The 27,251-nt window shown below is 41.4% G+C and overlaps 1 protein-coding gene across 47 annotated transcripts in view; it reads right to left on the reverse strand.

Annotated features, from left to right (window-relative positions):
• Window positions 1–24,085: 24,085 nt before the first annotated feature.
• The window catches only part of ST18 (ST18, C2H2C-type zinc finger), a 306,347-nt gene continuing 303,181 nt past the window's right edge, over window positions 24,086–27,251 (reverse strand). For all 47 annotated transcript variants that reach the window (XM_025393503.1, XM_025393495.1, XM_025393485.1 and 44 more), the window contains one exon: window positions 24,086–26,571. In XM_025393503.1, coding sequence (XP_025249288.1) covers window positions 26,431–26,571 — 141 coding nt within the window. In that variant the 3' untranslated portion in view covers window positions 24,086–26,430. The remainder of the gene's footprint in view (window positions 26,572–27,251) is intronic.

Genomic DNA, 27,251 nt, shown 5'->3' on the forward strand with positions numbered 1-27,251 from the left:
GCTCACAGGCAGCTTAGTGACAGCGACTGAAGGGCTGAAGATACTAGGGCAATCTTGAAGGTAAGGAATCTGTGAATCTGGGAGAACATCAGTCCAATGTGATGGGTCCCGACTGACTGGATCTTTGACGTTAGGCAAATACAGAGACACTGGAAAGCAAGAAGCTTGGGCATGGCGAGGATCAGGAGGATAGTGTCAGTCTACTCTGTACTGAAAGCCCATAGCAAGAGTGGAGAGGAAAAAGACAGCAAGAGCCCAGTTTGTCTCCCATTCCCTAATGAGCAATTGATTCAAGGAAAGACTGAAGAGGTGTGAGATGTCTGTATCAGATATTCCAGGAAATGAATCCTTGTTCCTAAGGGAGTGCCATAGGAAGAAGTGAACCGTCTTCATCCTCTGCCAACATCAGCCTGAGCTGTGGGAAGTTCAGGTGCTGCTCAGGAGAGTAGAGCACAGAAATGGGAGGACCCTGGAGTTTGACTGAACTCACTGAGTCAATGAGCCAACCAACCCTGAAGCTTCCCACATCTCTAGACACCCCATTGTGTGAGATGGCACGTGTCCTTGTTTAATCAAGTTGTAGCCAGGGTGTTATGCGCTGCCCGATGCAACCTAACTGATGCAACTTGATAAGAAGTTACAAAGCAATTAAGTTAAATGGAATTATTTAACTACAAAATGAAGGATGGGGGTGGAGTGATAAAGAGAGGACAAGAAGAGACAGTTATGTAGAGAGAGAGGAGACAGAGATAGGGATAGAGAACGTACAACTATATGTAAGGGGAAGAAAGTGTTCAGAGCAACTGCTTAATGGAAATCATTACAAAGTATATAGAGTAGTACCCTTTTATCTGTGGTTTTGCTTTTTCCAGAGTTTCAGTTACTCATAGTTAACAGTGGTTGCAAAATATTAAATAGAATATGCCAGAAAAAACAGTTTCTAAGTTTTAAATTGCAGACCATTCTGTGTATTATAATGAGATCTCTCGCTGTCATGCTGTGTCCTTCCCGAGATATCGGTCATCCCTTTGTCCAGCATCTCCACACTGTTCATGCTCCCCACCCAGTAACCACTTAGTAGCTGTCCCAAGCCATCAGATCAACAGATCACAAGCAGACGACATTTTGAGAGAGAAAGGAGAGACCACATTCTCGTAAATTTTATTACAGCATATTGTGATAATGGTTCTACTTTATTATTAGTTATTGTTGTTAACCTCTTCCTGTGTCTAATTTATAAATTAAACTTTATCAGAGGTAAAAATGTATGTGTATAGGGCTCTGTATTATTTGTGCTTTCAGGCATCCACTGGAGGTCTTAGAATATACTTCCCGAAGAGAAGGGGGACTAGTGTAGTAGAACTTTGGAAAATGTGTAACACTAGACTCCAAAGTTGCAGGAATCTGACACTTCACCAAAGACAAGAAGTTAAATTACTCCTTGAATTACCAGTGAGGTTGTAATCTTTTTTTTTTTCTTTTTTTTTTTTTTTTTTTTTTGAGACCGAGTCTCACTCTGTTGCCCAGGTGGAAGTGCAGTGGTGTGATCTTGGCTCACCGCAACCTCTGCCTCCCAGGTTCAAGTGATTCTCCTGCCTCACCCTCCCAAGTAGCTGGGACTACAGGCAACCGCCATCACACCCAGCTAACGTTTGTGTTTTGGTAGAGATGGGGTTTCACCACATTGGCCAGGCTTGTTGCGAACTCCTGACCTAGTCATCTATCCATTTCGGCCTCCCAGAGTGCTCAGATTACAGGCCTGAGCCACTGCGCCCGGCCTCTAATCTCTTTAAAAACTCTTACATATGGCATCAATTAGTAATTTACTTAATTAAAAAATCCATTCAACATGAAGAATTGTATACTTTTAACAGTAAGGAAATGTGATCACCCACATTTAGTATTATTATTTTAATCATTTGAAAATTTACTTCCACATTCTCACAGCAGTATTGCCAATTTATCCACTTACAGCACGAATCCCTCTCCCACCAGCAACCAGCCTCCATAAAAATGGAATTTGGAAAATTATAAAACTCCAACTCTGTAATGAGTGTTTGAGTATTTACTGAAATTTATCGTATGGAGCACATGAGAGAGAATACCATGCGTTGTAAAATGACAGGAGTGTTACTATTTCACATTTTTAGCTAACAACAACTTTTAATGCTAGGATGGACTTTTGAAAGCTGAGACTTACGTTTCTCACTAGTTTTTAACAAGTTTATCAACTACGTATTTTTTTTTTCTACCGAAAACTATGTTTTAGATCAGGCAATTTTCACAGATTTACCCAGAACCGGTCAAATGCTCCTTTTCTTTGGATAAGAAACACTTCGTTTTTGTCTCTGAGTTTCAGACCTGCACACCAGCGCTGGTGCAGGGAGGGTAGACAGCACACGCTGACTGCTTTTGTGGCTGAAACGAGCTCTGCACTGGCATCAGTGGGAATGTTTGTTTGAGCACCCCTCAGCTGCCCAGGGAGAAACTGCAGCTACCTAGCCTGAGCAGTTCCTCTCTTCCACTTTTTTTTTTCTCTTTGTTTGTTTTAAACAAGATAGAAGAAGTAACAAGATAATTAGTTTGTCAGTCTGCTGCTTATATCTCAGTCAGGGCGGACTTCACATGACAGTCTTTAAGACTGGCTGAAAGGTTAAAATTTTTAAAAGTTTAATATGGTATTAACAGAGTAAGTGATACATTTTAAAAGTATATGAGAGACTAGGTGCGGTGGCTCATGCCTGTAATCTCAGCACTTTGGGAGACTGAGGCAGGCGGATCATGAGGTCAGGAGTTCAAGATCAACCTGGCCAATATGGTGAAACCCCGTCTCTACTAAAAATACAAAAATTAGCCGGGCATGGTGGCGGGCACCTGTAATCTCAGCTACTCGGGAGGCTGAAGTGGAATTGCTTGAACTCAGGAGGCGGAGGTTTTGGTGCCACTGAGCTCCAGCCTGGGCTACAGAGCGAGACTCCATCTCAAAAAAAAAAAAAAAAAAAAAAAAAAAAAAGCATATGAGGAGCAAAGAAAAATAAATAAAAGTTAGTTGGGAATTGTTTTAGTTTGCTAAGGCTGCCATATCAAAGTACCAAAAACTGCAGAACTTAAATAGGAAATACTTATTGTCTCACAGTTTTGTGGGCGAGAAGTTTGAGATCGAAGCATGGGCAGAGTTGATTCCTTCTGCGGGTCCTGAGGGAAGGGTTTCCTTGGCTTGTAGGTGACTGTCTTTATGTTCATAGGGCATTCTTCCTCTATAGGTCAGTGTCCTTATCTCATTTTCTTTTTTTTTTTTTTTTTTTTTTTTTGAGACGGAGTCTCACTCTGTAGCCCAAGCTGGAGAGAAGTTGTGTGATCTCAGCTCACTGTGACCTCCGCCTCTGGGGCTCAAGCAATTCTCTTGCCTCAGCCTCCCCAATAGCTGGGACTACAGGAGTGTGCCACCATGGTCAGCTAATTTTATTTTATTTTTTTTGTATTTTAGTAGGACGAGGTTTCACCGTGTTGCTCAGGATGGTCTCGAACTCCTGAGCTCGGGCTATCTGTCCGCCTTGGCCTTCCAAAGTACTGAGATTATAGGCGTGAGCCACCGCACCGGCCTCATTTTCTTATAAGGACACCAGTCATACTGGATTAGGACCCACCCTCATGGCTGCATTTTAATTTAATTACCACTTTAAAGATCCTACTTCTAAATGCTGTAGTCACATTCTGAGGTACTAGGGGTTAGGACTTCAACATGTGAATTTCGGGGCACACAATTCAACCCAAAACAGGAAGAAAGTATTTTTATTATAAGTAATTTGTATATGGAAGAGCAAAAACAATGTGAACAAAATCACAATGTGTGGGCAATATCTAGACCCGATTTGATAGATATAAATGAACTTAGATTTCATTTTTAAAATACTGCTGAAATAATCTGGATATATTTCAGACAAGATCAGGCACATTCAGAATGGTACGATCATAGACAATCAGGATATATTTCAATGATTAAGAACTTAACGCAAAGTAACAGACTATTGTAGCCGTTTCTTACATAATTCAATACAGCAAAATTAAATACCACAATATGTTTCCACTTGAGTCGTGTAAAGGTGGTTTTCTTTCTTTCTTGTTTTTAATTTGAGATGGAGTTTTGCTCTTGTTGCCCAGGCTGCAGTGGCACAATCTTGGCTCACTGCAGCCTCTGCCTCCCAGGTTCAAGTGATTCTCGCACCTCAGCCTCCCAACTAATAGGATTACAGGCGCCTGCCACCACACCCAACTAATTTTTGTATTTTTGGTAGAGATGGGGTTTCACCATGTTGGCCAGGCTGGTCTCGAACTGCTGGCCTCAGGTGATCCACCCGCCTCGGCCTCCCAAAGTGCTGGGATTACAAGCGTGAGCCACTGTGCCCGGCTGCAAAGGTGGTTTTCTAATATATTAAAGCAGAGTAGAATTGAACAAGACCTAAAAGTTGTTCTTTTATAATGATAATTGCTGACTTGAGGAAATAAATCTAAGTCAAATAATTGAATTTTAAGTTTCTAACAATGGTTGCAATTTGTGACATCTAAGATAATTATATCTCCCAAATGATTATTAGCTTTGAAATATAGGATACAGTTTGGTACAAAGGCTCATTATTTTGAACACATGAAATGTCTTTTGAATAGTAGTCAGACTTCCAAAATTTTGAACATGATATAGTAACTTACAAAATTAGCACATTTCCTCTGAAGAAATATTATGCCAGTGAGGCAAATCTATCAAGCAGGTTTTTTTTTTTTTAAACATTTTTCTTGAGGCATCACTGATGTACAATAAACTGTACATATTTAAAATGTACATTCTTTCACATTTCTGTAATGGGTGAAACCATCATCTACATCAAGATAAGAGGGTGTACATTGCACCCCATATTTCCTGGTCCTCCTTGGTAATCCTTCCCTCGTGCCTCTCCTAGACCCTATCCTCCAAACCCAGCCAAATGCTTGACAACGTTGAACTTGACCTGAGCCCTGTGCTCCTGAAAAACAGTAATGGTGAAGACACCACCCTACAACCCTTCGTTTTCAAAAATCTTCCCATCATTTTGCATCCCATCATTTCCCAAAGAAAGAGCTAACCATAAACCCAAATATTCTGAGATAAGATCCCTCTCCATCTCTCCTCCTGAATCCCGTTTGAAGACTCAATGAATCTCTTGTTTAGCTGCTTCCTTTTCTCAGAGATGTTCCTTATAAATGAATATTCTTCCTATTGCAACAACCTGAATAAAATCATCTCCGGAATTGTCCTGTGCATTTGGTGTGTCACTGTGGTGCTGTGACTCCACAGGATTGGACCTCATCTGTGAAGCCCTGTTCACGCCTCCCAGTAAGGAGGCCTTCTTCACAGGGCTCTGCTCTGACCCGCCAGCTGTGGACCAAGGGTATGTCCGACATTTGGCCCTGTGCTCTGCCTCTTGTCCAAACCCTCCCCTTGTAAGGTTTTGGTTATGCTTCTTTTTGAGTATTCACTCGATTTCTGGTGCCAGCTTCTTTTGATTTTATTGTCTAAGCATTTGGGATTCTCTGTAAATGAATTGATGATTTATGGAAATCTTATGTCTGCTGTGTGAAAAACAATGGAGAATCTGCTTTGTTTTTCTTTTATTTTAATTTGAGACAGGGTCTTGCTGTGTCACCTAGGTTGGAGTGCAGTTGCACCATCATAGCTCACTGCAACCTCGCAAACTCAAACGTACCTCCTGCCTCACCCTCCTGAGTAGCTAGGACTACAGATGGACACCACCACACCTGGTTAATTTTTGCACTTTTAGTAGAGACAGGGTTTCGCCATGTTGGCCAGTCTGATCTCAAACTCCTGACCTCAGGTGAACCGCCCGCCTCGGCCTCCCAAAGTGCTGGGATTACAGGTGTGAGCCACCACGCCCGGCTGAGATAGGCTTTTTCTGTATTGACCAGGTTGGTCTTGAACTCCTAGGCTCAAGTGATCTGAATGCCACAGCCTCCCAAAATGCTGGGATTACAGGTGTGAGCCACTTCACCCAGCCTGTTCTTCTTTTTGGATTGTCTATTTTGAGCTCAAATCAATTAAGGATTCACACTCTCTGGGAATATTACAGCTTATCGATATGGCCTGGTGAGTTTTGTAATTCTGTGTTACTTTGACCCATGGCTGAAATTCTGAACTGAAGCTATAAGCTTTCTCGCTATGTCATATTGTTTATGTTTCTCTGTCTGTAATTTAGAAAGACATTTATCTCTCATTGTGTGAGTGTGTAGTGTTTTCCTCCCTCCAGATGGTATTAATAACTTAAATTATAAAAATATCTTAAAGGGACACTACGCTGATTGGCTTGGAGATAAATAAGCATTTCTATCATTGAATATTCCTAAAATTCTCGGAAATTAAGGAAATTTAACTTGCACTGCTTACAATGTTCTAAAAAATTGTATTCTTACAGAAACCAACTCAAACAAACATTTTCTCTACCGTAATCAGCTGAAGATAATCAGAAGTTCAACTGCCTGGCACTGTCAGCCTTTGTCTCCTTTCCTTCTTCCTCTTCTGCCACAGCCCCTGCTGCCTCCACTGCCAACGTTAATGCTCGAGGAAGGTCCTCATGATCTCCAGAGGCTTTATCCAAAGAACACATTTCCATTATGATCTTATTGGACCTCTTTGCTACATTTGATATGAACTTTCTTCCTACTTCAGAGCTTCTGCTTCCCTGAATTCCATGATACTTTTTCCCAGGGCTTCTCCATTTCTTTTCTTTCTTCTTTTTTTTGAGACGGAGTCTCACTGTTGCCTGGGCTGGAGTGCAGTGGCATGATCTCGGCTCACTGCAACCTCCATCTCCCAGGTTCAAGTCATTCTCCTGCCTCAGCCTCCCAAGTAGCTGGGATTACAGGTGCGTGCCACCATGCCTGGCTAATTTTTGTGTTTTTAGTAGAGACGGGGTTTCACCATGTTGGCCAAGCTGGTCTTGAACTCCTGACCTTGTGATCTGCCTGCCTCGGCCTCCCAAAGTGCTGGGATTACAGGCGTGAGCCATTGTGCCTGGCCTAGGCCTTCCACGTTTCTGACTGGTACTTCTTGGTCCTTTTTTTGGTAGGTCTCTCTCACCCACTGTAAACATCACACTCCTCACTGCCTTTCTCTTTTGTATACTCTTGTTTTAAGGCCACTGAGAGGACAAAGACTTCCTTTGAGTAAATTACACACAATGGTCCCCCTTGCTTTTGTAGAGACAGGTCCTTCTCTCTTGCCCAGGTTGGACTCCAGGTCCTGAGCTCCAGGGTTCCTCCTGCCTCAGCCTCCCAAGTAAGGAGCTCCTTTTAAGTAGATGGATTAGCAGAAGGTAAAGCCACTTCCTCTTGTGCCACAGCCTGGACCAGGACGTAAGTTTGGTGAGGACTAGATTTTACCCTCACTCATGTCTTGCAGGTACCATTGAGCCAGTGCACAACCTGTGCAGTTGTACAGGGATCTCTCTCACTGGGTAGTATTCTTCATGCTCGTGGTTTTTTGTTTGTTGTTTGTTTTTTGTTTTTTGGGGGGTTCTTTTAATCCTTGCTGTTTTTATTGTTTTGGGAAATGCAATTTAAAAAATGGGAGAGAGGAGGGGGGTAGGTGTAAAAATGTCTAACTGCACCAGAACTTTCCTACTTTAACACACCAACCTGTCATTGCACTCTGATAAATGAGATTGGCATGTATAATCAAAACAAGACTCACATCCAATTTTCATGTTTTCTGAGAGCAGCAGGACATACAAAAGCACCTGGTAATACGTTTTTTTCTGGATAAAACTACAGTTTTTTTTCTTCAGACTAGTTTTTCAACAAGGTTTTTACTGACCAGGTTTTTCAACTCCTCTGTTTAATAATAAAAATTTTACAAAAATATATAGGTGTTAGGAAAATTCTTCAGGAAGTATTGGAGGAAGGCAGGATAAAGAATTTGCTACATAAGGAAATGGCTGCTGTTAAAGAATGCATATATTTAATGATTAATATTTTTAAAAACCTGTTTGTAGTGTTTATTTGTGTAATTTTTTTCTATATTTACTTGCTAATGCACCTGCATGTCAAAGAAGAATTTGCAAGAAAAAAATGCAAACAGATATTAAATAACAATGAAAAAGATTATTGTTATTTCCACTAGAAGTCATGGAGATTTTTTTTATCCTGAATCTTTCCTGAAATACAGTAAAGAGGAGCTGCTTGCAATATATATTAAACACAGTCACAGATTTGCACTTCTTTCAGCTTTTCCATTGAGGGAAAAGAGAATGAGTCTATTACTGTAAATTATACTGTTGAAATTGTGTCAATTTATTACCCTGATTTTTTAAACAAAATGAATAGTTTATGAACTAGTAACAAAATAGTAGGCTTTTACAATGTTATATTATTTATCCAATTGTTGCTAAACTGACTCTCGTAAGGATATATGAAATTCTGTATCTTTTATTAAAGGCATACAATGTGAATCATAGAAAGGAATTCATAATTCTATTATAATAACTAGATGGCCACACACATCTTTGTAGTTAATATATATTAGACGTTATGTCTCCTTTAAAAGTTACATTAAACATTAAAACAGTAAAATCTGTACATGGCACTAAGAGTTTTATCCCCCTTTGCATCCAGTAATGTTGAAAGATTGAAAAGCTGGGCTTGGGGTTAGGGAGACCTGGTCTCAATTCTGGGCCAGCCTCTTGGTGGCCCTGTGATCTTAGGCTGGTCATCAACCTCTCTGCAGGACACTGCCTGTGCTCATGATGGAAGAGGTCTGGTGGAACAAGGCCAGCAGCTGTAACTGCTTTGAGCGGTGACCAGAAATTTTATGAGGCAAGAATTTAGAGTGAGTGGTGACCAGAAGAACGTACTCTCTTTGAGAACCGTAATATGTATTGGAGAAGGTGCTGGAATGCCCATAGGATATGTGGTAGAGACTTGAGCTGAATCACAGTTTCCTTCAATAGCCAAATGATTCCGAAGCTAGAACTCGAGGATGTTCCTAATACTTACAAATAATGCTGCCCAGAGCTATTGTTTTATCTTGTGACAGACAGTGCCATAATGACAACAGACTGTACGGGTTAAATGTCCATCTTATTTGTTCGCTCTACCTCATTGCCGAATGTCACTGATATGTCACAATTCCTTATGGTAGGCCCCAGGCTTCCTCCTGTCTTCTCTCACCATTCTTTTGTGACCCCTGGTTCCTTTTCCTTTATTGCCTTTACTCTAGTCAGTTTGCACCGCTCAATATTTACCTAAAAACTCCATCCTGCACATTACGTCTTTCCTCTTTTCATGCTGTTTCCTTCACTTAGAATGCCCATCTTTTATCCCTTTTTCCAAAATTCCATTTATGCTTCAAATCCCAACTCAAATGCTATTGCTTCCATGGGGCTTTCTTTGGTCTCATCAGAGTTATTCTTGTGTGCTCTCAGAGCATTGTTTTGAGGGTATTTTTCCCTCTGTACAGTGCTTGCTGCATTCTGCTTTGTGATATAGTGATGAGAAAGAAGGCTTCCTGGTGAAGGGAGTGCAGTTGAGGTGCATGCTGTGTGCACCACCCAGCTTTCTAGCTACCAGAGTGAAGCATTGAGCTCCCAGCTGCTGGGAGTATGGGTGACTGGCCCCTGGCAGCTGAGTCCCTTTCTAGAATCGAGCTGTCTTGGCCGGGTCGTATCCTCTTTCCTGGGCTGCTAGTCTAAGGACTCATCCATCTGGGATGGCTGGGTTTATAAAAGGCAAGTCCCCTTGCCTCAAAGTGAAACAGCTCTGCAAGGCTGTCTCAGTTCCAGAGCTTCCCCTGGCTCAGCCAAGATCTTGATGGTGACTACATCTGGGTTCAACTCTTCCTTCTGCCCTATCCTGCTTTCTTCTCACTCCTTAAGACTTGATCCCAAGGGCATTCCCCATTAAGTTTCCTCCATGCAAATTTCACCTCAGCATCTCTTTCCTGGGATCCCACCTTTTCCTCATTGTCAGCACTTGGCATGTGTCTGCGGAGGTACTGAGACTGTGTTGATTCAGCAGAAGAGAGGTTCCTGGTCCTACCTTTTAATCAAAGCCCAGTATCAAAAAGGTATCCAGTCTAGCTCTTGTTCTCATGACATCTTTGAGTTGTTTAAAGGACTTATCTAGGAGACTGGGTCTTTTATTCTTAGGTGAAAATGCAACAAATATTGAATTAAATTAAACCTATGTTTCCTACAGTGGGAGAAACAGTTAAAGAAAGGTAAGAAACTCATCCGAGATCACACATAAAAGAACTAGATCTGCAATTTAGTCCTTTCCACAGTAAGGACATCTTCCCATCCATATAGAGTCTGTGACTTACAGTCTCTGATAGTCTTTGTTCCAACTGAATCGTTATAGAAATTTAAAAAAGAAAAGAAGAAAAGGAGTTTATCTCTACATTGATGTTCATGTTTCAGGCCCAACTTTGTTGCTGAACTAAAATCCAGACATTTCTTGTCCCTCTGAAGCCTGGGCTCTTTTCTGGGTGTTCTCTAGCTATAGTTGGGAGAGTCAGTTTGGACACAGAGTCATGAGTAATTCTGGATGTGCGTCCACAGTAGCTTTGGATTAAGAGCCCCCAGGTCTCCAGCAGGAATGTGCAGCCTCTGCCCTGCTAGGCGTCACTGTCTTGGGCACCCTTGGGGGTTTCAGGTCTCTGTGTCCGGCGGTGCAACTCCTTAGAGCTGTGAGATGTTGGCAAAAATGCAGAGTAAATTAAATAGGGCTCAGGCTTCTGTCTCCAGCATTGGACCCTGTCTTAGTTCATTTGTGTTGCTATAACAGAATACCTGAGATGGGGATATTTATAAAGAACAGAAACATATTTTCTCACAGTTCCAGAGGCTCGAAAGTCTAAGGTCAAGGTGCTGACAAGTTCAGTTGTCAGTGACAGCTGCTACTTTGACTCCTTACACAGCACAAAAGCAAAAAGCTAGCTAGCCAGCTAGTTAAATGCTATGTGAAGCTTTTCTTAAAAGGACCTTACTCCAGTTAACTTGGTAGGAGTTCTCACCGTCTAATCACCCCTTAAAGGCCTCACCTCTTAATATTCTCATATTGGCAACACCTGAATTTTGGGAGAGACACATTCAAGCCATAGCCAACCCCAAATCTATTGAATTCCTGATGGACCTGCCATAGCCAGGAGAGTCAATGGCTGCAACACACCCAAAGTGGGGGTTATGGGCTAAATTGTGTCCCTCTGCATCCATATGTTGGAGCCTTCACCCATAGTATCTCAGAATGGGACTGTGTTTAGAGATAGGGTCTTTAAAGAGGTAATTAAAGTAAATTGAGGTAATGAAGGTGGGCCCTAATCCCATAGGACTGATGTCCTTATACGAAGAAAAGATTAGGATGTAGACACACAAGAAGGAAGACCATGTGAAGATAGGGGAAAAGACAACTGTCCACAAATCTACAAGCCAAGGAGAGAGACCTCAGAGTAAACCCAACCCGTTGACACCTTGATCTTGGACTTCCAGCCTCCAGACTGTGAAAAAAAAAAAATTCTGTTATTCCAGTCCCCCACTGTGTGGTATTTGTTACGACAGCCCCAGCTGTACCATACAATAGGTTAACGTTAGGTGTATGCCAAGGAAGTAGCTTCCTGGAACTCATCATTTCCATCTTCTCCTCTGATAAGGCTGCATCACGTGTCTTGAAGGGAGGAGGTTACATCCACTTGACAGCTTCATGGGCCGGCTGTACGAGATGAATTCTCTCTGTGATTCTGGGTGGGAAATGACTGAGGGAAGATGATCTTTCCTTCTGACTTTGGGCAGCTGCTCTGCAGATGACCCCTGAAGAAATTGCACACAGTGCAGTGATGTCTGCTTGGTAATCCTTGGGAGAAACACGACATGCCACACTATGGCTATATGTTATGCTTTTGCCTTATCACATCTTTGCATTCCCTAAAGGTAATAAAAGTAAACTTAGTATGGGAATTTTTAGAAGAAACCCGAACATTCTAGAGACAATTAAAGGACATTATAAAGAGAAATTTATATTAAGGACTACAAAATGGAAGAGTGAAAATCAATAGACTATACGTCTATTAAGCAGGGCTTTTGACAAATTAAATCAGAGAATATGTCAGACTAATTTTCAAATAGAATACCGCATAGGGTTGATTGAAAGAGAATTGTTATAACAAAAGAGATAGAAGAAAAATTACAGTGAGGTGCTGAAAGGTGATGAAACAAGGTCATTGTTGTTACTGTCTATGAAATACATGTAAATCCCCCCTTCCCATTTTAATGAATTACAATCCACAATCGCGTAAACCAATCCTTTCACTAAAGAGTTAAAATTTATTTATATGTGACATAAGCTTTCCTTGCACTGTGTGTCCTAAGCAAATCAGGTGTTTGAGGAATCAGTTACAGAAACAGCCTCAAAATCATGGAAGGACATTCAGAAAAATGTTATCCACTCTGGTAGGAAATGAGTTTTGAAATTAAGAGCATCGTGGGAAATGTGTATAATTCAGTCATAGGAACAGGCTAAAAAAGGCTATTGAAAAGTTGATTTACTCATTGTTTGGTGCCAGATCCAAATGTAATTGCAGTGGAAAAATTAGCACTAGATTATTGCATAGCAGTTTTGAAAAACTGCGTCTTGGCCAATTTGTTTTTCTAAAGCAATGTAACATTAGCTAACATGAGTCAGGCTGTAATATTTTTCAGGCTCTGCCTACTTAGTGCCAAAAACCTTTAGATGAGAAGTGAAAACTGTATTCATATAGATGCAGATGTTTTTGGCTCTAAGACACAAATATTTCACTGAAGTATGTACGGTTTTTGCTAATATGAATTATAGTTTTTCAGAAGTTTCGGGTGGGAACAACAACAACCATTAGCTTGCTCAGTAGGTTTTTGTGAGGCTGCCTGTCCCCGCCTGGCCCTTCTGACATCGGCCAGGCGCGGACAGGCAGCCTCAATCAAGACAAGTGACTCAAGTGGTTACCGGGAGGCGGATCCGCCTAGCGTTTGGCCACACCCTAACCCTTGTGGAGTCTCAACCCAGATCCTCCAGAAGTTTCTGAGACCAGGATTCTTGCCAATGTGAGAGTGGGAGGTGTTCCTAAGGAAAACTGGTCTGGGAAGAGTGGTGAGGGATTGGGAATATGGACCGACAGAGGGCCAGGCTAGGGGCTCACCAGACAGGGGAGCTCTGGGGACCCTGCAGCTCCCGCTTCCAAGCCTTGTGAGTCAGGGAGAGGGAGCTGGGGTAGAGGAGGGCGGTGTTCGGGGAGCAGGTGCAAACCCCCGGGCCCTGCCACCCTGGCGACACCACAGCAGCCTGACGGGTGCGTGCATCAGTGGTGTGCATCCCAGGCAGGGGTCACCCCACTGTTAAAGGAATCCAGGGCGCCGAGACCCCAACCCCCCTGGCAGGGCTGAGAGGACCCTCCCGTCCCCTTCCCGGAGCAGCCTCCGCTGGGACTGCAGCTTCTTGCTCAGACTTCAGGACCGGCCCAGACCTCAGGGCCTCCTCTCCACTTCGCTCTTCTTATCCCTGATGATATACTTGAGCTCCCAAGTCTCCATCCTCTCTGGCTTCCTTTCCTGTCTACACATGTAAATTTTCACACTATCGGGGGTGGGGAGGTGGTGGGGGAGGGAAGAGTTTAACCGTGGTTACTGCAAATAGGTGGGAGGACGGGGCGGGGGGGGGGGAGGGGGACTCCGACGTACCCCTCAGTGTGCCAGGCGAAGCATGTGTCACATTTCAAGCCTGAACTTATGTTTGAAACTATCCTGGATTATCTCCACTTTATGGTAGAAGCTGAGGCTACGTCTTAGCTCAGTGCTGCTGGGAAGTATCCGCCCAGATCCGACCGGACGGGGTCGAGGGAGTGCCTGCCAGGGCGCGGAGGGGAGGAGAGGTGGGCACAGACTTCAGCCTGGGGCGAGTCTGACCCAGATAAAGGGGCAGGTGGAAGAGGCTGGGGCTGAGTGCGGTACCAGGAGGTTCCCAGGCTGTGGAGAGGCTGCAGTCAGTTTCAGGGGGCGCTGCAGGCCGGGTGGCGGCAGCGGGGTGGCTTTGGCGCGTGGCCCCTACGCTATGTGGCCAGGGAGCCTTGGGGCTGGGGACGCTGCGAGGCCTCTCCGGACCCCACCCACCGAGAGGTTAAATACCTTTCTGCGCGCACCGTTGGCCAGCGGAGGGCTGGGGCTCAAACCCTACCCTTTTCGGCATACCCTGCTGAACTGAGTTCTCCACATTTTCTAGAACTTTATGTATTTCTGTATTTCACAGGAGAATTGAATTGGGGTCTAGACAAGTTCGCTGCTTTTTTTTTCCCCCCCCTGAAAGACGATACGGTGAAAATGGAAAAAAAAATCCAGAGCTCGTGGTTATGTCACATGAGGCATTGCGTGATTTTTCAGGACACCGCAAGTATTTCTAAAACTGAAAAGCAGTGCCGCACTGAAGATTAATAGTGATCGCAGTTGATACCGAGTGTATAAATGAGATAAATACTACACAACTCTACTCTTTAAAAGTTGACCCCGTGTTCTCACACTTGTTATCATTCAAGAACCTTGAGCAGAACTGGGTCATATATTATTTTACATTTGGGAAAACAGGAATAGGGAGTATCTGGTGGCCTTTTCGATGTCACTCGCTAAGTCTTTCCTTCACTGACTCATTCACTCAGTTACTCTAACTCTGTGCTGGGGCCTCTCCCCATTCCTGAGAACAGTGAGGACCAGGGTAGAGATCTGGCCCTCCTGTAGCTCGTGTTTCAGTTCCACAGTCACACGCAAATTGTGAAATGTTTGGTGTATCTGAAATGGCAAACACATGGCTATCCTGTCGGTGGGGATGTCAGGCTCAGTGGGAGCGGAACCCACTGGGATGGGTGTCCAGGAAAACTGGGCCTTTTAGCCCCTTCTAGTTGAATCATATGGATAAGTGCATATCAAACTTTGGGCATATGTAATCCATTTAATGAGGGTCCAACAATTTCAAATGTCCATTTTTAGGAAGAAAAATGACTGTTCACAATTTTAAAATAATAAAACAAAAATAATACTTATAAAAATTATGAATTTTAAAATTGCAGTAAAAGGGATACCATGATTTGAAAAATGTTCATCCAATTCTACCCAGGATAAATAAGCCACAGGTTCAAGCTCCCCATGCACTTGGCTCACATCTCCTGGTGGAGAAAGTGAGATGTCGGCCCCTACATCCATTCTCTCTACCTACTGAGGAACAGAACTCCCAACACCAATTCTTAGCTATGCACATTATTACCCAGAAGCAAAGACTTCCCTCCAGTTAGGCAAGGCCATGTGACTAACTCCAGCCAATGAAATGTAAGTACAAGCGGAATAGGTGGTGTCTAGGGTGACTGATTAAAGGGATATGGCTGAGCTCTGGGGGTTCCAATTTTGCTCTTTGGTCTTTCCTCCTTCCATAGTGTAAGATGCAGGTGAAATGGCTGGAGCTCTAGCAGCCATCTTAGATGATGTGATAACTTTGTGGATGACAGGTTGATTGATTAGAAAGGTAGATGAAACTAAAGCCTCATTTTATTGCTTACCAGCTGACTTCTTTAGAGAGACAGAGAGAGAGAGAGAGAGAGAATTTCCTATCTTTTTAAAGTTACTCTTTCTGGGACTTTAATGTTGTCCAGATAAACCAAATCTAACACAATTAAAGTGCACTACTCTTTATTTCTATTAAATTGGGAAATCCTAACATCATTATAAGTCATTAAGATGAGAGCAATTGGTCAGTGGTTCTGACAGGAAGTTCTGGATCTGAATTGAAACTGGACCCAGAAATAATGCTGCAATTTCTTGCTCCTTACTAATTTCGATTATTCAAACGTCTTAAGGTGACAAACATCTCACATTCAAACACTAGGAGATTAAGTGTGAACTTGAACAATAGCTCTAAGTGGAGTCCTAATTCTTTCCTTGGTTGTATCTGTCCCTGGAAGCATTTTGGAAACTATTTGGTCTTAGTGTCGTTTATATATAAATAATCTAATAATGAGTCATTGATTTCTTTCTTCAGTGAGCAAAGAAATAATTGAGTAATCAAGTACTGTGAAACACTGAGCTTCAGGTGATAGGACTGTTTGATTCATAATTTGTTTTATTCAGGACACCCTACCATCTTGCTCTCAACATTAAAAGTTGTGACATTTTGGCTTTAAAGTTCAGGTTCAGTTTAGGTAAGATGCTGAATGTGTTTGAGATCGAAAACTGACAAAGCTCAATGAAATCTCAGAGACGGTTTTAAGTAACATTATCAGGGTAATAAGAAAATATTTTTATCTCATTCCTTATTCAAAAAAATGTTGGGGCCAGGCACAGTGCCTCACATCTGTTATTCCAGCACTTTGGGAGGCCAAAGAGGGAAGACCTCTTGAGGTCAGGAGTTCAAGACCAGCCTGGTCAACAGAGGGAGACCCTGTCTCTACAAGTAAATAAATAACAAAAAATCTTGAATTGCACCTACACCTTCTCGTTTATTAGAGAGCATACTAATATGTGAAGAAGTAAACTCACTTACTAGTTCTTCACCAAGCATGTGTTCCCTCTCTTGATATATATACAAATATATACATATGTATCTTCAGTGTCCAAAGATAAATTTTCAGTGTCCCCTATTTCCTCCAACGCAGCATTAAGATCAGAAACATATTGCAGTGCCAGCTGCTGTGTGTGAACGAAGCAGTTTCTGGATGGGCATTCAAGTTTAGCCAGTTTTATTCCAATATTAATGCCCTTCCTTTTTTCACACTTAGCAGGTGTTTCAAATTAGTACTAACTAAGTGTAAATAATGGATCAAAAATAGTCATTAATTTAGCAAGAAATCTCACAGGCTTTGGGTAATAACAGCACAGGTCTCCCTCACTCACTTTGTGGCAGCATTTTATAGTGTGAGCAAGTGTGGGCTCCAAACTCACTAGGGTAGAGTTAAAATCCAAGCTCTGCCACTTAGGAGCTTTGTAATCCTGTCTTAAGGAATCTCTGTGTGCCACTAAAATGTATGTGTTGAAAACCTAATCCCCAAGGCGATGATATTAGGAGGTGGGGCCTGTGGGAGGTGATTAGGTCATGAGGGTTGAGCCCTCATGAATAGGATTAGTGCCCTTATAAAACACACCCCCGAAAGTTACCTTGATTTCTTCTGCTTTGTGAGGATGCAGCAAGAAGACAGCCATCTATGAGCCAGGAAGCAGGCCCTACCCCGCATTGATCTTGGTCTCCCCAGACTCAGAACCATGAAAAATAAATTTCTGTCATTTACAAGTCACCCAGCCTATGGTAGTTTGTTATAGGAGCTGACATGAAATAAAACCGTGCCTCGGTTTCCCCATCTATCATTGGTGAGAGTGTTAGTATCTGCCTTATGGGAATATGCTTCTTTAAGTTTAAATTTTTATGTTGGAATTCCCACCTCTCCATGTCACTTCAATAAATGTTTTGTGTGCTTGATTCCTTTGTGTGCATCAGAAATATAATACAACAAAACAAGACAATGAAAACATAATCAACTTAAGCAATACGGCACAAAGAATATGAAAATACACTTGCTGAGATGAACTGCACCCCATTCACTGAATGTTAGGTAGCCTGCGTAAACCAACCCAAGCCATTGTATAGCTCATCTGTAATTCTCAAGGACCTAATGATAAATGGAATTTCTGTGAAAACTGTAATTAAATTCTCCTGAGTAGCTGGGACCACAGGCATGTGTCACCATATCCGATTAATTTTTGTATTTTTAGTAGAGATGGGGTTTCACCATGTTGCCCAGGCTGGTCTTGAATTCCTGGGCTCAAGTGATTCACCTGCCTCGGCCTCCCAAAGTGCTGGGATTACAGGCAACCGCCACCATGCCCGTCCTATTCCAACCATTATGGTCATCTTGTGAATCAGAATTTGGTTATGTAGATGGGTAATTGTAAAATAAAAAAAAAAGCTAAAATGAGTAGGTTTTCAGGTTGCATCAAGTCAGGCACATTTGATACATTTGTGGATTTTAGAGTGTGATTTAGCCACTCTCTTTGTCTGATCATGTAAAAATTGTTATCCTTTTTAGATATTTTCTGTTTTGGTGTGTTTCTCCCTCACAAAAAGGGGAAAAAAGCATTGTGATTTCTGAGCTGTAGGAAAGATAAAAACTAGGTTATTTCCTTGGCTTTTCTTTTTGAACACCTTGTTTCTTACAGAAAAAACGGTAAAGTAGCACTGTTTAATAGAAATGTGGGGAGAGCCACACATGTTATTATATATTTTCTAGCATTCCCTAGCATTCATACTGAAAATGAATAAAAAGAAAAGGGGAAATTCATTTTAAAACTAGACTTTATTTAACTCAATATATTCAACACATTTTTATTTCAATTTGTGGTCTTGAGCCATAATTCAGTGCTCTACAACTACTGTTTTAAGAAGTGCAGCCAGGCTGCGATGGAGGAGAAACCAGTGGGGCAAGAGGCTAAAAGGAGACGTTGGAGGGAGGGAGAGCAGAACTCCTTCCACGTGATGGGGAGAAGGCTCCGCTCAGTGCTGAGAAAAGGATGCACACAGCTGTGCCCACGCTACTGAGCCGCTTTATGAATCCTTTAAAAAACATCTCCTGATTATCATAACTCATAATTTACAGAATTGTTGTGAGAACTAAATAACATGTATAAAGCACTTGGGAAATTTCTGGTGAATATTAAATGCCTGATTGGTGTTAAAACACACAGACACACCTTTATGAAAAGCTTCAGGGTGCCTTGCAGTGCCTGTGGGGACTTTGAACATTTCCAAGACCACGTGTTAACTTTTGCTGCTGCCCTTGAGGAATTTGTATTGACATTTGACTTACTTTTAAAAACCTCATGTTATCAGGATGGATAAATTTTCTTATTTTCGTTTCTTCTCCTTTCCTCCATTCTTCCTTTCCTGGTTTTGTAGATTACGTACAGTTTTCCTGCTGATCTAGATGAATCTCTGGCGATGAAAAGGGTACATGGGAGAGATAAAAACATTCCCTTTTTTTTTGTTCATAGAAATATCCAAGAAAGTTGTTGAAAACATTTACAGTTACACTTACAGCTTTTCAGTTATTCAAAATTGAAGGATTTATATACATAATTACCAAAAAAGTGGGGCTATGGATGGAAGATACATTGGCGGGTGTATGTAGACATTACTTGGGTCTGTCAAATGCTGGCTGCCACAAAATACAACTGAAATAATCTATTGATAAAACAAAACTGAGTTTGCCTTGACAGAATCTTAACAGCATGTGAGGAAAGGGGGCTAGCAAGCATGGGGTATTTATGTGATTTGAGGGGACTGACTTAAGGAGGGCCCTTGAATGTGAGGGCATGATTAGGGTTGGGCAAGTTCACAACATAACAATTTAGGAGAAAGACACACAGCAAAGCCAAGGTTTCAATGTGAGTCTCAAAGAGTAAACAATCACTTGACATGAATGAATGTCCTGAGAAGGGGTATTTATTCTGAGAGTACATTGAGTAGTTCTAGTTTTATCTGGTTCGGGTAAATGGATTGTTAGGAAGTTCTTGGAACAGATAATGAAGATATTTTCCATTTTTTATCCCGGGCAAGAATTTCCTGGAATAGTACATTCATGCTAATGGAGCCAATCCCATAGCAGAGGCTTGCCCATGCAGACATTGACCGGTGGCCCAGGCAAGAAGCCAGCTGCGTGGGTGTGGATGTTTTTGTCCTTGGGTCTTTGATGAGACACAGAACTTGAGCATTCTCTCTCATATTTTTGAAATTCAAGTATACTAGTCTCAGGGATCAATACTTACAAAGATTTCTGATAGTTAAAAGTTTGACCCTTTGGCCGGGCGCGGTGGCTCACGCCTGTAATCCCAGCACTTTGGGAGGCCGAGACGGGCGGATCACAAGGTCAGGAGATCGAGACCACGGTGAAACCTCGTCTCTACTAAAAATACAAAAAATTAGCCGGGCGCGGTTGTGGGCGCCTGTGGTCCCAGCTGCTCGGGAGGCTGAGGCAGGAGAATGGCGGGAACCCGGGAGGCGGAGCTTGCAGTGAGCTGAGATCCGGCCACTGCACTCCAGCCTGGGCGACAGAGCGAGACTCCGTCTCAAAAAATAAAAAAATAAAAAAATAAAAAATAAATAAAAAAAAAGTTTGACCCTTTAAGAGCATTATTAAAGTGTGTCTTAATACATTTTGTGTTGCTATAAAGGAATACTGGAGGCTGGAAAATTTATAAAGACAAGAGGTTATTTGGCTCACGGCTCTCCAGACTGTACATGGAGCCCCATGCCAGCATCCACTCTGGTAAGGGTCTTAGGAAGCTCCCCTTCATGGGGAAAGTTGAAGGGGGCCTGGACTGTGCAGAGGTCACATGGCGACAGAGGAAGCAGGGCAGAGTGAGGTGCCCAGCTCTCCTTAACAACCAGCTCTCTCAGTGAATGGAATGAGAACTCACTCCCTCCCCACCCCCATAGGGATATTAATCTATTCATAGGCAATTCATCTTCATGACCCAAACACCTCCCACTAGGCCCCACCTCCAACACTGGGGATTACATTTCCACATGAGGTTTCGGGAGTCAAATATCCAAACCAGAGCAGCACGACATATCCCCAAAGTGCCACTCGCACTTTCGAATATCAAACCCATAAATCTAACCCTGGATTTCACTTAAAACTGAACAAGGCCATCAGTTACAGAAGGCAGATGATTACATTTATATATGAGAATATACATCTAAGTGGAAAACTCTACTAAAACAGCAGCTGTTTCTGAAGAGCAGGGAACTTCACATTCTATTTATGTTTTAAAAATTTAGTAGCTGGTAAAGTTCAGGACAAACTGTCTTTTTATTTGTCAGGGGCCAATTCAAAACTGTCAAGCATACACAAAGCAGCTAATGACAGAACAAAATATTTATATTGTTTTGCTCTAAAAACAATAAAAAAATGAGCAATTTGCATTTTTCTTATTTTTGGCTATTTATTATAACCCATATTAAGATTTTTCAATCCCAATTCATCAAATACATTATTAGGATGTCACATTTTTTATGATACGCAAGAAAAATACATCATAAAGTGTGGTGTAAATGTGAAAATGATGCTTCTTTGAACAACTTTTCCTGGAATGGGCCCTGGCATATATCTTAACTGTTTCTTGCTGAATGACTGTGCACAGAGGCCAGTAAGGTGCTGGCCAGCACAGCAAGTATGGCTAAATGCAGTCATGGCGGCCTGCAGAAGGGACAGGAACTTGCCTCTGGGTCAGAGTTGAGTTGAATTCTGACCCTGGTACTTATCTCTGGGGCATCAAACAATGAGTAGAGTTTACTCTCTCTAACCCTTGGTTGTCTCTTAGTGTAATGCTGATCATAAGAATTCTGTTGCAGTGTGACAATGAAGCTTACAAGAGGGAATTCAGAGATGTACTCGTTACCGTAGTGTTAAGATTGAGGAATATTGGAATATGTCTGGATGCTGGCATGCATCTCAATCTTACCTTGTTCTTATTTTCTGTCCTCCAGATGAAACTACATCAGACAGGTGATGAGACAGATCCTGTTGGTTAGAGCATCTAGGTCGAGAGGTCTACACGGGGCTCATGTACTTCTAAATGTGCAAGTCAGTGCGTCCTGCTATTGTCCTCATTAGAGAAGGACTATCCACAATAGAATTATTTTTGTAAAAATAGTGACAAAGGATTTGCCTTGCTTTAATCAAACACATCTGAGGTGGAATCCTGGCTGCATCGTTTCCTAGTTTTACGGTCTTGAGCAAGTTACTAACTTTGCTAAACACCAGTTTCCTCATCAGTTTAATTGTGCATGGTGATATTTGCTTGATACATTTTGTGAGATGAAGTATACAAAACATCATTGATTGTGTCTGACAGCGGGGATAGTTATTAGCCAATTAAATCTGCTTACTTTATAATTATCTGCTGAATAATGAGAGGAAATAGCAGGGCACTTTTCCCAGACCACAATGAAATGAATGTAATGTGTGAAAAGAGATGTAGAAAACATTAGTTTTTACAAATATTAATAAAATACTTATGTACCATAACAAGTTAATTTTTGAAACTTTTTCTAATGGGGTAAATCAAAAAATTATTCACCCCCTTCTTTTTATTCAGGTCCTTGGTTCCAGTAGAAGGGTTTTAGTCTTATGTCTGAAGGCCCCAGGACTTTTCATGGGATGGTAATGATAGTCTCTATACACTGGCCTGAAAATGATCGCAGCAACACTCCTTACCAGTTTTTATTTGTACCATACCCCACATACACAGCATTGAACACAATTTTCTTGCCCTGATGTATGAAATGTTAATCGTCTGAATTGCTGGAACAAATTATCTGCAGTGAAAATCGGATCTTGTCATTCTCTGATTTTAAATTTTTCTTTCACATGTTGACGTCTGTGAAAGTTAGAACTCTTTAGCATGCCAGTCTACAATATGACCTCCTCCTCTTCCCACTCACCTGGGCTTTGGCCTCTCATCTTCTCACTTCTCACCAATTTTTCAGTGCTTTAAATACGTGAAGCTGCTGCCTTGATGATTGCCATACTTTTGCCCATGCTGTTGTCACTGCCTGCGGCACGTGTTCTCAAACTTGCCCTGCTGAATCGGAAGCAGTATTCTTCCTGGAAATCCAGGTTTGTTAGGTAACCCTCACATGGTTTCCACAGGAGCCTGTGTATACCCAAACCAAAATATTTCACTTATTTCATTGTCTCCCATGAGGCTGAACTCCCACGGGAGTAAGGAAGTGGGCCCGGCATAAACGCATTCCAAGTAAACATCTTTTTGATGAATGGATGACTCTTAGTCACCATTTCCGGTAAGACTGGTGCTCTTCTTATGACGCATTGTTGACAGAGTTGTAGACAGTACTCATTGATATAAAATCCTAATCAGAGGCCGGGCGTGGTGGCTCACGCCTGTAATCCCAGCACTTTGGGAGGCTGAGGAGGGTGGATCACCTGAGGTCTGGAGTTCAAGACCAGCCTGACCAAGATGGTGAAACCCCATCTCTACTAAATACAAAAAATTAGCTGGGCATGGTGGTGCATGCCTGTAATCCCAGCTACTTGGGAGCCTGAGGCAGGAGAATTGCTTGAACCCGGGAGGCGGAGGTTGCAATGAGCCAAGATTGTGCCATCGCACTCCAGCCCGGGCAACAAGAGCAAAACTCTATCTCGGAAAAAAAAAAAAAAAAAGTTCCAATCAGGGCAAGATGCACATGCTTGGCTAAGGGTAAGCTACGAGCCTGACTGAGCACATTTGCATTTTGTGATCCATTTTATGCGCGTCTTCAACATGTGAGTGTGGTGACTCAATGAAAGCTATATTGTGCATTAATGGTTATGTTTTGGCTCCTGGTAAATGAAGGTCTCCCAAGTACCACTCTGACTTTCCTCTTTGGACCCAGACTTCCCTTCAGTCAATTTGGCTTCATTACATGTGTTAAATAGACTTTTTTTTTTTAACCAGATCAAATGTAGGTGGAAACTTATTCTAGAGATGTATGAATCTGGGCAGAAACTGAAAAATTAAATTAGGATGACTATTTGACATTAGATAGAAAGAACACATAAGCAGAAGGCATGCTATCAAGAATTTATTATCATTTTTCTTTAATTCAAGTTTCTTTAATTTTAGCTTATATGAATCTAGAGATATACTCTGTATCCAAAGTAATTTTGGAATCAGGAGGGTGGGCCCTGTATCTTGCCACCTATTAGATCTGAATGAATTTGCTGCCACTCCTAGCAAAGGTCTTCCTTATGTCAAAGCATTCCCTGTTCTGGAGGTGAATGCCACATCAAAGGCAGGGACAGCTTGTCAACTGGCCAAAAGTCCTGTCCACTTTAAGGCAAGCAGACCAGCTGTCAGAACAGAAATGTCTCCGAATGACTGGCAGGCTCAAGTGCACTCTGGGGACCTCACCAGGGCTCGTTCTGGACAGTGGATTCCACGGGAAGGGGATACTAGTCTCTAGATAACAGCCTGAGAAAGATCACATCAAAACTCGTTATCAGTTTTTATTTCCTACCATACACCAAATGTACAGCACTGAACACAATTTTGTTGCTTTGATGTAAGAAATATTAAATGTTTGGAGAAACAGTATACAAACAAACTACCTCAAATAAAAAAATGCATACATCATTGCCTTTTTGTTGTTTACAAAAGACCAATTTACAGTATTGATCATTAACATAGTTGAAAAGAAAATAAATTCAGTGCACATTACAAAACACATCAAGTACAAAGTAGGCAAATAAATACAAACGTACTTCACAAAACATCCTGCTCAAACTATGCCAACACAAATAAATTAACCTGAAGTCATAGTAAATCATAGTAATAAATATGTAGGTTGGTAAGAGATTTCTTTTAAATTAAATAAAATATATAACAAACTTGTTAAAATATTTAGCAAATTAAACGTTTGTCTTTGTAATAAGTGAACTCATTTGTATGCATCCATGAAGTACTGTATAGCAAAATGTTTGCGAGTACATAACTGTAATAGAAAATTTTGTTTGGTGTCCCATTTATAATAGACAGCACATATGGTAGCTCATTTTTTAAATTGACTTTTAAATAAACACCGTTTCTACCTAAGAACAGACAGTTCATCTTCACTAAACTAAGATTCAAGAGTTCAAATGAACTCCAAACCAAACATAAGCCTCACTTAATGCATAACAATGACCACAATTTCATGGGAGTGGAATTATTGTTGAGTATTGTTTTTCATTTGTGCAGGTAACAGTAATAACAGTGGAATATATCAAGCCTGTGAATGCCATCACGTTCCATCTAAATATCCATGAGGTTAATAAAAAATAAACACTTTCGTTTATAGCACAGAAAATTAAGCCCACACTAAGTTCATGTGTACATTTACACAGAGGCACGTCTGCACATGAAATGTGTGTGCACACCAAAAAGGCAGTTTAGCTGGTTGTCTATACCTTTTCCTTAAAAAAAATAAATATAAAAAAACTTTTGAAACAATGCTTAACTACTTTACAATCCCTGAAATAGACATTGCCTTTACTATAGCAACTATGAAACTCTGACCCATTCAGAAATTCAAGATTGTGGGCTCAATTCAAAGTGTGGATGAGTGTGTGTGTGTGTGTGTGTGTGAGAGAATGCCTGTGTGTGTGAGTGTGTGTGTATATTTTGTAGTACTTGAAGGTCTATGGCAAGATTTCTATCAAATTGAATGTTGTCTTGTTTCCTATGGAGGGTGAGACCCAAGTTGCCAGTGTTTGAAGTAATCACTCAGATTGGAGTAACATTTCTTCATGTGTTACTATATTTTCCATTCCTTTCCAGTCAACCCAGTAAGATAAATGCTATTTCAGGGGATACGGTATCTACAAAATTTTTCATTTGGATGTGTTTGTATTTGCTAAGTACAAATATACACCAATATTGTCACTTGTATATTGTACCAACATATGGCAGGAAAGCCTGGCTGGTCACACCAAGTCTTATTTTTCATCTTGGGAAACGAGTTGCCAACGATCTGATATGACTTGAAAAACAAACAGACAAATCTGCATCACTAAAAAAGCTTATGTTTCTTTAAAACATTTCAAATAAATAATTCATATTAACGAAAACCGTCCAGCCAAGTCGAATACTTTGCTGATTGCTATATTTAATTATTGCTAACAAATTCTGAGCAGGCTGTTTTCCAGCATCCTGTGCTTTTGTGAGTGCGGATTACCCACTAGTGGGCGCCATTTGTCTTCTTATTCCTTCTGTGCAGCTCACCTTACCACAAACTCATTTATAAATACAGAAACCAGTGAAAGGTGGGGGAAGAAGTGTGCAATAAAAATCAAACTCAACTATAGTGCAGTCCTTAGACAAGGATTTCCTTCACCCTTTCTTGTTTCCTCATTAAAACCCAGCAAGAAAGATGACTTGAGAATAGCATTTCTATTTAAATCCTATTGGAAAATAAATTAATAACACACTTGTAAAAATATGGCAGACTTCAAAATGCAGTTAAAAGATAAAAAACTCTTCGATTAGTAATAAATAAATTATAAAAATGTCACATTTATTTTACATATACTTTACAAAAAAAGAGTACAATGAGGAAATAAAAGAAAATCATATGAAAATAAATAAGATCTAATAATTGACTGCATTGCTTTTAATCCAAGAAGTCTATCATAGTTTTTCTTTCCTTTTTATATCAGCTGGGGAAAATAAAATTAGTGCAATGTTGCAATTGTAAATGCAGTACGGCAACCTCCACGCCTTAGCAGTACACGAACCACTAACAGATCCATCTGGAGTTTGCTGCTGTTGGTAATTTCTGTTGCCCGGCAGTGCTGTGATCCTACACATGGATACCCTTCACTGCCTGTTTGATACTTTCCAGTAGAGCTTTGCATTCCGGGGAATAGTCCCGTTCCAGATTGCTGTACATGTCTGTGAGTGTATTTACATATGCTTCAAAATTCTGCTCACTGATAGGTCCCTAAATGGAGACAAAACACATTGACCCAATCACAGTGGTTCAGGCTGAGGGAAAAGAAGGACCCAGTGACATCGAAGATCAGTGATCCGGGAGTCAGGAGGGAAGGCAAGGGTGCATATGGCTGCTGGAGTTGCAGGAGATGGAGAGAGATGGAGTGTGTGTGGGATTCATCTGTTCACTCTTAATTCGGGAGACGAATGTAACTGACTTGTACAGTATTTGGGGTTGATTTGGAGCGCATAAAGTATATGTCTGGCTGTGGACTCAGACTCCACAGAACTTTTCTACTTCTCTTGGGAGGCAGTCTCAGCCTTGACTGCACATGCCTTGCACAACAGAGGCTCCTGTTTGTGGAAGGTGAATATTTGTGAGGCTGGGAAGGGTTGCTTGTACTAAGTGGTGCCTTTAACAGCACTGGGCAGAAACTTAAGGTATTTAAGATTTGAGCAAGTTACTCAGTAACAGTTGTGATGGAAAATTTTCCTCCTCCATCCTCAGACCCTTTGAACCTGTTTCTCTCCTGTGGCATCATCGTAATAACACTTGTTACATTTCTCAGTCTTTGCAGGCAGAATATCAATTTCACAAAGTTTAAATTTATTCATCCCCTATTCTTTTTTTTTTTTTTTTTGAGACAGAGTCTCGCACTGTCACCCAGGGTGGAGTGCAGTGGTGTGATC

Source organism: Theropithecus gelada, chromosome 8 (assembly GCF_003255815.1).
Source record: "Theropithecus gelada isolate Dixy chromosome 8, Tgel_1.0, whole genome shotgun sequence".
NCBI lineage: Eukaryota > Metazoa > Chordata > Mammalia > Primates > Cercopithecidae > Theropithecus > Theropithecus gelada.